General features: G+C 41.1%; 1 protein-coding gene across 1 annotated transcript in view; it reads left to right on the top strand.

The window, feature by feature from the left end:
• The first annotated feature begins 484 nt into the window (after nucleotides 1–484).
• Polq (DNA polymerase theta) overlaps nucleotides 485–13,488 on the top strand; it is an 82,313-nt gene continuing 69,309 nt past the window's right edge. The window contains exons 1-5 of the mRNA XM_059277138.1: nucleotides 485–760; nucleotides 1,832–2,011; nucleotides 4,194–4,324; nucleotides 5,796–5,952; nucleotides 12,174–12,282. Coding sequence (XP_059133121.1) covers nucleotides 601–760; nucleotides 1,832–2,011; nucleotides 4,194–4,324; nucleotides 5,796–5,952; nucleotides 12,174–12,282 — 737 coding nt within the window. The 5' untranslated portion in view covers nucleotides 485–600. The remainder of the gene's footprint in view (nucleotides 761–1,831; nucleotides 2,012–4,193; nucleotides 4,325–5,795; nucleotides 5,953–12,173; nucleotides 12,283–13,488) is intronic.

Genomic DNA, 13,488 nt, shown 5'->3' with positions numbered 1-13,488 from the left:
CCCCCTCCGCCCCTGTTACTTTAGTTCACGTGTTCCAAAAGAGGAAAGCAGCACAAATTACGCTCTACCACAAACCTTAATTTTTTGTTTTTTGTTTTACACACTTCTCCACAGTTCTGTTTTACAATTTGGAGTAATTCTCGAAAAAACAAAACGAAATAAAAACAATAGTAAAAAACAGATACTTTCCTAATCTATCCATGTACGGGCCGCTCATTAGTTCATTTTGTTGCCAGCACAGCCTCTCTATTCGAACTAGAAGTGGATAAAAACAGAAGGAAGGTTTTTAGGGCCATCTATGAATGCATATTCAGGTGTTCCGCTCCTTTAAGGGCGCTCTACCACTTTTCCTTTCGCTAGCCGCCGGCGGAGGCCGGAAGCCAGATATCAGCGCGGGCCGCTCCTTCCCTCACGACTCTATGGTAGTCGGGTTACTCTAGCCATGAGAACTCTGTGGTTCCGGGGCGGGCTGGGAGGCCTGAGTTTGAAGGCTGAGGCGGGAAGATGGTGGCCGCAGCTGTCACCAGGCTGGGACTCTCCCGCATGGGAGGCCTCTGGGACCGTGTCGTGCCCTGAACAACCGAGAGGAGTTGGTTTGCAATGAGTCTTCCGCGTCGGAATGGGAAGCGGCGGCGTTCAGCGTCCGGCTCCGACTCCTTCTCGGGAGACGGTGATAGCGGTGTCAGCCCTCAGCTCCCGTCTAGGCCGGTGCTGAGTCCACCTCCGGGGCTGGGACGCGGCCTGCGGGCCGCAGGGGCAGGTACTCCAGCACTGGGCTTGAGATGGGCCCCCGAGGGCCCCTGGGGCAGGCACTTCAGCACGGGGACTGGGACGGCCCGAGGGCCGCTGGGCAGGCACTTCAGCACGGGGCCGACCGAGGGCTGCAGGTGCATGCACTCTGGCACTGAGGCTGGGACTCCCTCCTAGCCGCCAGCATGCCCAGCTGATTGTGTTTTAGCCCGCCACTGCCTGTATAGATATTGGCATTCTTTGTTTTGTTTTGTTTGTTTGTTTGTTTGTTTTTGGAGTCTTTACAAGTTCACAGAAACAGCTTCCCGGTTGGCCAGAGCCTGTCACCATGTTGAGGGCTTGCTTCGAATAATGTCCTGTAACAACTTAAGTTCTTACACCAGATTGCCTGGTGTAGCGTAGGATGCAGGCTTTTTGGAATCCAGAGTAAAGCTGGAAGGGATTTATATTGTTTTCTCAGAATGTTAGCCCAATTCTTACAAGGGCTTACCCGAGGTCAGGCTGGCCTGGGGTCTTGAACTCTTGATCCTACTTCTGCTTCGCAAATGCTGGGATTACAGGCCTGAACAATGCATCCCATAATTCTTTGCCTTTGGTTAGGCAGACATCCCAATACTAAAATGTAAACAGAAACTTCTCTAACAGCTTTGTAATGCTCTCTTATCAATCATAGAGCGTCTTCCTCCCATCGTTCCAAACTCCTTATTCATTGTGTATAGCACATTTTTTTTTTTTTCTCCAGACAGGGTTTCTCTGTGTAGCTTTGCGCCTTTCCTGGATCTCGCTCTGTAGACCAGGCTGGCCTTGAACTCACAAAGATCTGCCTGCCTCTGCCTCCCGAGTGCTGGGATTAATGGCGTGCACCACCACCGCCTGGCTAGCACAAATTTTTGTTTGTGGCTCTTAAGAGTTTTCAAAATTATATCAAATAAATAAAAATTAGCTGGTATTTTTCTGTACAGGACCAGTTTCTTGTGTCTTGATGAGTTTCATTTCAGCATGTAGGAGTTCCAACAGTAGAGGGTTAACTATTAAAGTTGTATGTTGGAAGTAATTAAATTTGTTTCTGTTTTCCTGAAAGGGCCATGCAAGCAAAGAGTTTCTGAAGACCAGATTGACCAGCTGCTCTTGGCAAATTGGGGACTCCCTAAAGCAGTTCTGGAGAAGTACCATAGTTTTGGTGTAAAAAAGATGTTCGAATGGCAGGCAGAGTGTCTTTTGCTTGGACAAGTCCTGGAAGGAAAGAATCTAGTTTATTCAGGTATTCAAATTTATGTAAACTCATTTCACTAATGTTATCAGTGTGAGCGAGTCTTTATTGGGGTGGTTACATCTTTTAAGTAGGTGGAGAAGCAAATGCTTTAACTAGAGAAAGTGGTGAAATCTGTGTGGAGTGTTGTCATTTGTATGCCGAAGTCTTGAAAGTTCCGTTATGTGGTAGAGGAGTGGAAGGAAGGCGCTGGTAACTTATATAGTTAAAATCCCACTTGCTTAGCGAACATATGTCTCAGTGAATTTGTAACAGGGGAATGCCAGCCTGTTCTTCCCTCATTTGATCTCAGTTGCTTTTCAGGGTGTAAACTTTATGTATTCATAATTGAGCTGTTTGTGCAGGATTGTATGCACAAAACAATATATAATACTTTTTAAGATTTATATGGAGTTTTCAAGGGCAACTTCCGATATGTACAATTTTGAACCTGTGTTCAATCTGCAATCAGATTAAGGATCTGCAATCATTTAAGGATCAAATATAAAATACAGTTCCTTTGTGTCAGTTTTCTCTGAAGTTCTGAAGTCATTCATAGTTTTTTTTTTTTGTGTGTGTTTTTTTGTTTTTCGAGACAGGGTTTCTCTGTGTAGCTTTGAGCCTTTCCTGGAACTCGCTTTGGAGACCAGGCTGGCCTTGAACTCACAGAGAGCCGCCTGCCTCTGCCTCCCGAGTGCTGGGATTAAAGGCGTGCGCCACCACCGCCCGGCTTGTTTTTGTTTTTTCAAGACAGGGTTTCTCCTGTTGTTTTGGTGCCTGTCCTGGATCTCACTCTATAGACCAGGCTGGCCTTGAACTCACAGAGAACCACCTGGCTCTGCCCCCCTTGTGCTGGGATTAAAGGTGTGTGCCACCGCCACCCGGCTGGGAACTGTATCTTTTAATGATTGTATGAATTTGCAAATTATAGGGCGAGGTGGAGGAGGGGGAGGCTAACTGACTTGGTAGTGCTGAGGATTAAATTACTTCCTAAGTATATAAACTTAGAAGAGTTGGGCACACAGAAAGTACTCCTAAGTGCACAGTAGTGTCAGTCGGTTGCTGTGGAGGCATGGTCTGGTCATTTCAGTTTCTTAAATCACAACATTGGTCAGCAGCTCACACCATCATCAGACATTTTTACCTTAGATGTATGGTGGATCTGTGGACTTTCTCTTCTTGGATCCATTACTTGTTGTCACTCACTGTCTTCCTTCTAGATCTGACATACCCTTGTAACTCGTTTATTTTTTTCTCTGGTCTTGCTCTGCTTCTGTAGCCAAGGAGATCACAAAAAATATAACTTTTCCACTGTTTTTAAGAACATGTTAGTCATTTTGCATTGCTTTCCGGATAGATCAAAAAAATCCTTAGATGGTAAGATTATAACACTCTTCTTTGTGGAACATTTAAACATTTAAAAGATTTCTAATTATGTATGTGTGTATATATCCTTGTGTGGGTATAGGCTGTAAGTACAGTACCCACAGAGACCAGAAGAGGATGTCAGAGCCTCTGGAGCAGGAGTTACAGGCAGTTGTGAGCTGTCTGATATGGATGATGGAATTCAACTCTGGTTGGTTACTGGGAATTGAACTCATGTCCTCTCTAAGAATAGTCTCTTAAATGCTATGCTGTCTCCCAGTTCCAATCACTGGTGGTTTTTTTTCTTTTCCTCTTTTTTAAATTTTCTCTCCCCTGAAGGATTTTGTGCTCCAGGCTCATGAAATTACTGTCATCAGAACATTCCAGGCTCTCCTCTGGGCCTTTGCATATGGTGTGTCCGATGCTTGGCATTCCTTACCTCTCCCTATAAGTTTCTCTCCATTTTGTTAACTTCCTTGTATCTCCTTCCAATTTTTGTTTCTCTTATATTTTAAAGGTGCATAGTGGGACTTTTACCTATTCAGTCAGTTCTTAAAGAAACTTAGAGAATTAATGAGGTTCTCAGTAATATCCATCATTAATTTTTAATACAGAGACTTAAAACCCCTCTCTGTTTACTCTGAGACTATTTGGAAACCTAGTGTAGAGTCCGGGGCATTTTGGGGGTTAAGGTTTCAAACACTAGTTGAGTCTTTAGTGAAGTATTAGTTTTCGACTCTGTAATGCTGGTTATGGCTTACAAAATTTATTAATGCAGTATACTGAATGTTACTTTTTGTCGTAATTATGTGGAATAATCATGTTTTAGCTCCTACAAGTGCCGGGAAGACTCTTGTTGCAGAGTTACTTATTTTGAAGCGGGTTTTGGAAATGCGGAAGAAAGCTTTGTTTATTCTGCCCTTTGTTTCTGTGGCTAAAGAGAAGAAATTCTACCTCCAGGTAATAGTTTTTGCTGTTTGAAACAGTGAAAGGTTTGTCATTGGTAGCATTGGCTTTACTCATTTGAAGGAGGTATGCAATCAAATGGAAAACGAAGTTTCTTCTATTACATGTATGTAGCTTTAAAAGCTGACTATTAAAAGTCTTAATAGTTTAGTGGGATAGCTGGGCCTGGTGGCACAGGTGTGGGATTGGATCTACTTGAGAGTCTGAGGCAGGAGGATTATGTGGGCAATTTAGTAAAACCCTGTATCAAAAAAATAAAAAGAGGCCTGGAGATATTATAGTTCAGTATTACTAACAAAACAACCCCAAAAGAGGGGATTTTAACAATTATTATTGCATAAAGTAGGAAGGGACACCAAATTAAAAGGGTAGCTTGGGGAATACTGTATAAAAATGACAAGCTTTTCATAGGAAGTAAAGAATAGCATGGAATTGCAAAGGAAAAATCAGCATGTTTAAGGAAGCCTAGCCCACCCCAACTAAGGACCACTGAGAAAACCCAGGGACTGAAGGGAAGATTCTTTTGTGCTTAAAGAGGGTACTCCATGTCTGTGATCAGACCTCTGTCTTGTTAAATGAGTCATAGTTTCTGCTGATGGAATATTCCATGGATTTTAAGGCATTTTCACGAATATAGTGTCCACTAGATTTGAAGTAGTGTGCTGTCAGAACAGAAATCTTTGTATAGAGTGGTCAGGAGTCTGGATTTTAGTCCTGTGTTGCCAGGCACACAACCTGCAGAGCCTTGTGGTTTTTATTTGTAAACTGAGGCAGCTCACTCTTAGTACTATAACTCAATAAACTCAAACTCTCAGAAGAAATTGATTAAATGAACATCTGTAAAGTTCTATGGTTTTACAAATCTTTTTAACGGTTATTTCAGAGGCCAAATAGCCAACAAAGCTGGTCCTACTCAGTGACCTCCTCTCAACTTAGACTCAAAGTAACAAAATGAGGAAAGGATTCCTTTTATTGAGAAGGTATGTTAGTTAAAAGTTAAAGCAAAAAAATTAATATCAATCCCACTGAATTTAACTTGTGAAAATTTTCTTCCATTATATGGAAAACTAGTCTTTTGTAGGATAAGAATATTTTCTTTGTAAAATATAAATTTGTTTTTAAAAACATACTAGTGTTAAAAATTAACTACTTCCTACTATTGAATTAAACATGTAGAACTTCAATGTTTTCCAATTTTAATTTCTGTAATAGCTGTTAGAACTTAGATTATTAAAACATTTATTTCACTCTTTTTAACAGATATATCTGTGCTGAGCTTTGTTAATTCTAAACATATTTTAGTATATGATTCTATTTTTAGTATGTGATTATAAAAGCCCTTGCAATGGTCTTGACCAGAAGCAACCATCTTTAAATACGTTTGTCTATGCTCTGTAGTAGAACCCAACTGTAACTCATTAAATTTTAAATTTTCATCTGAATTATTTCTTTTTACTTAATTCAGAGTCTGTTTCAGGAAGTAGGAATAAAAGTAGATGGCTACATGGGCAGCACCTCACCTCCTGGACGTTTCTCTTCCTTGGACATTGCTGTTTGCACTATTGAGAGAGCCAATGGGCTCATCAATCGCCTCATAGAGGAAAACAAGATGGATCTGTTAGGTAAGGAAGTTCAAAATTAAACAAGTATTTCCTGTTGCTGTTTTTGATGGAATGAAGTAAAACTGTGATTCCTATATGACCTATATGTTTATTTTCTGTCATCTATTTTTAGAGGCAAGAATTGGCAGAGGTAATATCAGGAACTTCATGTTTTAAAAAAAGTGTGTGTTTTATGTCTTTTTGTTATTGATTTTAGTATCTTGCATTCAAATTTATTTTCACGTTTACTTATTTAACTTTTATGAGTGTGAGTGTGTATGTGGCACAGCACATGGGGGAGGTCAGAAGACAGGGTGATTCCTTCGGATGTGGGTTCTGGATATTGAACTCAGGTTGTCAGGCTTGGCAGTGAGTCCCTTTACCTGTTGAGCCAACTCACTGGCCCTTTCTTGCATTTTTGAACTTTATAAAAGACAGGCTATCCTTGAGCCTCTGTTATTCCTTATTCTACTTTCTTGTCTCAACTCTGCCAGGAAGAGAAGGAAGCCCTGCCGTCCATACAGTTAATGAATTTATGTGTTCATTATCATATTTTGGTACTATGGGATCTAGATTAGGACTGGATTCAGAAGCTGCCATTCAATAGGGAAATGATAGTCACATAAACTGTTTTTGTGCTTGATGCTCTAGAAAGATTTTTTTTTTTTGTCTTAATAACTTCCTTCTACCCTTAAGAAAAGGTCACTGTACAGAGGTAGGAAAGCAATGGCAGGAATAGCAGTAGAAGCATTAAGTTTGTTAGCTCACTGAGAAAACAACAAAAAAGTTGTAGTAGAGGAGAAGTGGAGGGTGAGAATCAATGACTGGAAAGGCATGGTAAGAGAGAAATCACAATCAGTCGTCTTGTTACTTATGACCTCATTGGCTTTAATTATCTTGGGGATTTTGGTTTCCAAACTAGGCAGAATAAATACTTTTAGAAGAATGAAAGTGTATTGACATAACATATCATATAATATGAATTGTTGTTATCAGCAGTGGAACCACAGAATGTAAGAACCTAGGAAAGAGGCTGGGGGGTGGTGGTGGTGGTGGTGGTGGTGGTGGTGGTGGTGGTGGTGGTGTACACCTTTAATCCCAGCACTTGGGAGGCAGAGGCAGGCGGATCTCTGTGAGTTCGAGGCCAGCCTGGTCTACAGAGTGAGTTCCAGGATAGGCTCCAAAGTTACATGGAGAAATCCTGTTTCAAAAAACAAAAAACAACAAAAAAAATTGAGTCAGGATATAGATACCTAAAGAAATCTACAGTGAGCAACGAGCATGAAACAGTTGGAAAGAGTCTTCCAAGTTTAAAAAACAAAGAACAAAAAATGAAAACCTAGCACTAGATTTACTGAAGTCTACCAGGCCTTTTGAAAAAGCTAATGCGAGAACTCAGATTATTCCATAAAGTAGAAAGAGAAGGGATGCTTCCAAATTCAGTTCACAAAGCCAGTAATACTCCTTTACCAAAACCAGATAATGATAGAAGAATAACAGCAACGAGGAGCTGGAAAGATGGCTCAGTGGTTTAGAGCACTGACTGTTCTTCAGGATGACCCAGGTTCAAGTCCCAGCACCTACATGGCAGCTCACAATGTCTGTAATTGCATGACACCCATGGCAAAACACCAATGCACATAAACAACTAAAAATAATTTAATTTAATTAATAAATTAATTAAAAAAGAACAACAGCAATAAAAGAGAAAACTAGGCAAATTTTTATGAAGAATATCGATGAAGAAATCCTTAACAAAACACTTGCAGACTGAATTTAACACATACTAAAAAAGATGATGCACGGGGGCTGGAGAGATGGCTCAGTGGTTAAGAGCACTGAGCACCAAGTGGTTAAGGTCCTGAGTTCAATTTCCAGCAACCACATGGTGGTTCACAACCATCTATAATGAGATCTGGTGTCCTTTTCTGGCATAAAGGCATACATGCAGACAGAACACTGTATATGTAATAAATAAATAAATCATAAAAAAAAGATGCACATGAGCAGGTTGGTTTCATTCCATGGATTCAAAGATTGTTTGGTATAAGCAAATCAACACATCAGTAGGACCAAAATAAAAAAGCATACTATATGCAGATGCAGCATTTGATAAAATTAGTATCTATTCATGATAATAGCCTTGAAGAAACTAGAAATAGGATATCTCAATATAACAAAGGGCAGATATATATGTCAAACTATATCCAGTTGTGTTGATATTTTGTTTGCCATCTAACATAAAGCTTACCCGAAGGTCAGAGTGCAGAGCTAAGCCACTAGTTAACCATAGAGGTCAGGCAGTAGTGGCACACACCTTTAATTCCAGCATTTGAGAGGCAGAGGCAGATAGATCTCTGTGAGTTCAAGACTACCCTGAGCTACACAAGATTGATCCAGTCTAAAAGAGAAACAGAGTCAGGCATGGTGGCACACACCTTTAATCCCAGCACTAGGGAGGTTGAGACAGGAAGTGATATGGCTGGGTGGGGAAAGGAATATAAGGGGGAGGAGACAGGAACTCACCCCCTTTGGATTGAGGCTTTTTGTTGTTGTTGTTTTTGTTTGTTTTTTGAGACAGGGTTTCTCTCTGTTGTTTTGGTGCCTGTCCTGGATCTCTCTCTGTAGACCAGGCTGGCCTGGAACTCACAGAGACCCGCCTGTCTCTGCCTCCCAAGTGCTGGGATTAAACGCGTGTGCCACCACTGCTTGGCTGAGGTTTTCGTAGAGGTAAGAACTAGTGGCTGGCTGCTCTGCTTCTCTGATCTTTCAGCTTTTACCCTGATATCTGGCTCCGGGTTTTTATTAAGACCAATTAGGATTTCTGCTATATCCAGTGTTATACTAAATGCTGAAAGCATCTCTAAAATCAGGAACATGACAAAGGTATCCACTCCACACACTATTAAGCTTGAATTCTTAATAGAGCAGTAAGGCAAGAGAAAGAAAAAGGATGCAGCTAGAAATGGAAAAAGTTGAATTATCCCTGTCAGCAGGTTACACGATCCTACACTTAAAAGATGCTGCCGGGAAATTCTTTTTTTTTTTTTTTTGGTTTTTTCGAGACAGGGTTTCTCTGTGTAGCTTTGCTCCTTTCCTGGAACTCGCTTTGGAGACCAGGCTAGCCTCGAACTCACAGAGATCCACCTGCCTCTGCCTCCCAAGTGCTGGGATTAAAGGTGTGCACCACCACCGCCCGGCTGCCGGGAAATTCTTAATTAGCATATACAGGTAGGTGGTTTCACTGTGTACGACAGTGAACATACTAAAGCCAGGCAGTCATTCCTGTGTGTAGGGAGGGGCCTCCGAATTGAAACCAAAAAACCAAAACTTAGGAATAAGCCTCACCGAGGGAAGGAGGTAAAAGACCTTCACAATGAGTACACTGAAGAAGGAAATTAAAGAGATGTGCCATGTTTCTGGAGTGGCAGAATTAATAGTGTTAAATTGGTCATATTGCTGAAAGCGATTTACAGACTGAATGCAGTTCTCATAAAATTTCCAATGATATTCTTTCTAGAATTATGAAAAATAAAATTCTAAAATTCACATGGAGGCACAATCTGGAGCAAAGAGACTCAATCAGTATACCTGACTGATTTCATGTTATACTACAGAGCCACAGCAACAAAAATAGCATACATAGTACCAGCACAAAAACAGATGTGGAGAACAGTGGACTAAAATAGAGGATCCAGAAATAAACCATGCAGCTCTCGTCATGGCTCTTGTCATCCAGTTCTTCTCAAAGGTGCTTAAGATGCTACATTAGAGGGGAAAAAACCCCAGGTTTTACAAGTACTACTGGGAAGACTGGACATCCACATATGGATGAGTGACACTAGATCTTTATTTCCCACCTTGTACAAAAGTCAATTGAAAATAAATCCAAGATTTTAATGTAAGACTTGAAACCGCTAGGGCACTACATAGGGAATCGCTTAAAAATAGAGGCAAGATGTTCTGACTGGATTCTGATAGCTCAGAAAAAAGTAGACCCGATGAGATTGCATCAGTAAAAAACCTGCGTAGCAAAGGATACAATTCCCAGTGTGAAGAAACAGCCTGTTAATGGGAGGCACGTATTCACTAGTTACATATGTACTAGGAGAGTAAAACCCAGAATATCCATAGGAGTCAAAAATTAAACAACAGAACAAATAGTCCAACCAATAAATGGGGTGAATGAACTGAGCAATCAATGAATGGATAAAGAAAATAAAATGAAGCCACGAACAAAATCATGTTTTTAGGCAAATGGATGGAATTGTGGTCATTATTTTTACCAAAGTTGGTTTGGCTCAAGACAAATCTATCTTTTCTGTCATGTAAAATTTAGATTGAAACAAACAAACAAACATTAAAGGAACTGTTTGGACAAAATAAGGGGACAAGTATGAGGGGGTATGGGGTAACAGGTAAGGAGGGGGTAAATATGTTAAGTACTGTATTAGTCAGGGCTTGTTGGTTCTAGAGTAACAGAACTTACAGAATAAACCTCTATATGTAGAAAGAGGATTTATTAGAATGATTTACAGGCTGCAGTCCAGCTAATCCAACAGTGGCTGCCTATGAACAGAAGGTCCAAGAATCCAGTAGTTGTTCAGTCCATGAGGCTGGATGTCTGTCTCAGCTGGTCTTCTATAGACGCTGGAATCCCAAAGTAGAAGGCTCTAATGCCAGTGAAGGAACGGACTTGCTAGCAAGGTAAGGGCAAGCAAGCCAAGAGTGAATCTCCCCTCTTCCTATCCTTATATAGGCTTCCGGCAGAAGGTGTGACCCAGATTAAAGGTGTGTCTTCCTGCCTCAAGTTCTAGATTAAATATATTTGAAAGATCAGGATTAGAAGTGGATCCTCCTACTTCAAATTAAGCAAAAATTCCTCATAGGTGTGTCCTCCATTTTCAGGTTTTAGTTTCAGATGTAGTCAAGTTGAAAACCAAGAATAGCTATCACAAGTACATTTCATGCATATATGAAAGTAGTTAGTGAAACCTATTATGTTGTACAACTAATATATACAAGTAGAACACACTATAAAAGTGAAAACTATAAGACTAAAGAAAGCATTGGTCCAAGCTGGAGAGATGGCTCAGAGGTTAAGAGCACTGGCTGCTCTTCCAGAGGTCCTGAGTTCAATTCCCAGCAACCACATGGTGGTTTACAACCATCTGTAATGAGATCTGGCGCCCTCTTCTGGCCTGCAGGAAGAAGAGTGTATACATAATAAATAAATAAATCTTTAAAAAAAAAAAAAAGAAAGCAAGCATTGGTCCATAATCAGTTGGTTGAATTCTTCAGACATTAGACAAGGGCATTATGATTATATATTCAGCAGTAGTGTGATACTAGTTGTCATATCTTTAAAAATCGCTTAAAACCATCTCTTCATGGTCCAATTCTATTCTTTTTCAAATAACTTTTTTTCTTTGTGTAGGGATAATTGTCTCACTCTGTAGCCCAGGCTGGCCTTGAACTCACAGTTCTGCCTCAGTCTCCTAAGTACTTTCAATGATAATCAAGGTGTGTTTCCTAATAGTTAAAATCACTTAACACTGAAAAACTAAGATGAGTATTATCTATTTGTTTCTACCAAATTACCAGTTTAGAAGTGTCTGAGTGGTCTCAATTGAGGAAATGCTGCTATCACACTGGCATGAAAGTAAGCCTGTAAGGGCATTTTCTTGACTGATAATTGATATAGAAGGGCCCAGCTCAGTGTGGGCAGTGCTATCCCTAAGCAGGTAGTCCTCACATGTACAAGAAAGCAAACTGAGCAAGCCAGGAAGCAGCATTCTGCTGTGGTCTCTGCTGCAGTTCCTGCCTCTTGGTTCTCGCCTTGAATTCCTGCATGGCCTCCTTCAATGATGGACTGTGATCAGGAAGTGTAAGCCAAATAAACCCTTTCCTTCCCAAATTGCTTTTGGTCATGGCAATTATCACAGCAATAGAAAGAAGACTAAGATACTGGGTTTGGTGGTTTTGTTAGCCCTGAGAAAGCTAATCACTGACTTTTTGTAGTTAGAATGTATGGAGATAGGATTGCTTAAGTTCCTGAAAACATCTTGGAAGACATTTGGCCCTTATATAGAACTGTATTTCAGCCTTTCCTTCATCCTGGAACTTTGCCTGACTTGCAGGATCTTATTATGACAGTTATTTGCCATTATACATGGGCTGCTGAGTCTTATAATTCTTAGAACTGTGCAATTTGCAAAAGCTCAATCTGGAAATCCTTCTAGGAATGGTGGTTGTGGATGAATTACACATGCTGGGGGACTCTCACCGAGGATATCTTCTGGAACTTTTACTGACCAAGATTTGCTATGTTACTCGGAAATCAGCATCGTGGTAAGTACTTGAAATGACTGATTTCCTGGTATTTGTTAAAAAGATGTTGAAAAAGAATCTATAAAGTGAAAAAGGGCCGGGCGGTGATGGCGCACGCCTTTAATCCCAGCACTCGGGAGGCAGAGCCGGGCAGATCTCTGTGAGTTCGAGGCCAGCCCGGTCTCCAAAGCGAGTTCCAGGAAAGGCACAAAGCTACACAGAGAAACCCTGTCTCGAAAAACCAAAAAAAAAAAAAAAAAAAAAAAGAAAAAGTAAGATTTACAGGAGTGTAGTACCTTTTTATTTAAACAAATTCATGGATAGTAGTTTGCTTTTGTTCTAAAACAGTGGTTCTCAACTTGTGGGTCATGACACCATTGGGGGGTCGAACGACCCTTTCACAGGGGTTAAGACCATCAAAAAAACAGATGTTTACATTAGATTAATAGCAGTAGTGTAGTGGGTAGCCATTCCAGCTTTGATCTGGAAGTTCCAACCCCCATTGAGACTTCGGCAACTGTCACGCCTACAAGGCGGGGCCAAGGGAGGCGCCTGGGGACCTGAGATCTGGATCGGGAGCGCTCTCTCCGTTTTGGGACCCTGGATGGTGGAGGTGGACCAAGCAGAGCTCCGGAGAACACCGCTGGACTGCGATACACCTTCCCCACGTTGGGCGCCAGATAATTGGTGAAATTTTTAAGGCCACTCCACGTAGTTAAAAGGAGATTTATTTAATGGCGTAACTTACAAATTAAGGGATAGGTAGGTCACGGGGTCTGGGGAAGGTGTATCGCAGTCTAGCGGTGTTCTCTGGAGCTCTACTTGGTCCACCTCCACCATCCAGGGTCCCAGAACGGAGAGAGCCCTCCCGATCCAGATCTCAGGTCCCCAGGCGCCTCCCTTGGCCCCGCCTTGTAGGCGTGACAGTTGCCGAAGTCTCAATGGGGGTTGGAACTTCCAGATCAAAGCTGGAATGGCTACCCACTACACAGTAGCAAAATTACAGTTATGAAATAACAATGAAAGTAATTTTATGGTTGGGGGTCACCATAGCATGAGGAACTGTGTTAAAGGGTCACAGCATTAGCAAGGTTGAGAACCACTGCTCTATAAGAAGTGTTTAACTGATGTTAGACTATTTTCAAACATTTGAACATTTCTGACTACTCATTTTGATGAAAATGACAACTCCATGATAGAATTAGAACTAGAAAAACAATTAGCTTT

The sequence above is a fragment of the Peromyscus eremicus genome, chromosome 12 (assembly GCF_949786415.1).
Source record: "Peromyscus eremicus chromosome 12, PerEre_H2_v1, whole genome shotgun sequence".
Classification (NCBI taxonomy): Eukaryota; Metazoa; Chordata; class Mammalia; order Rodentia; family Cricetidae; genus Peromyscus; species Peromyscus eremicus.
This window is presented reverse-complemented; position numbering and strand designations above follow the sequence as displayed.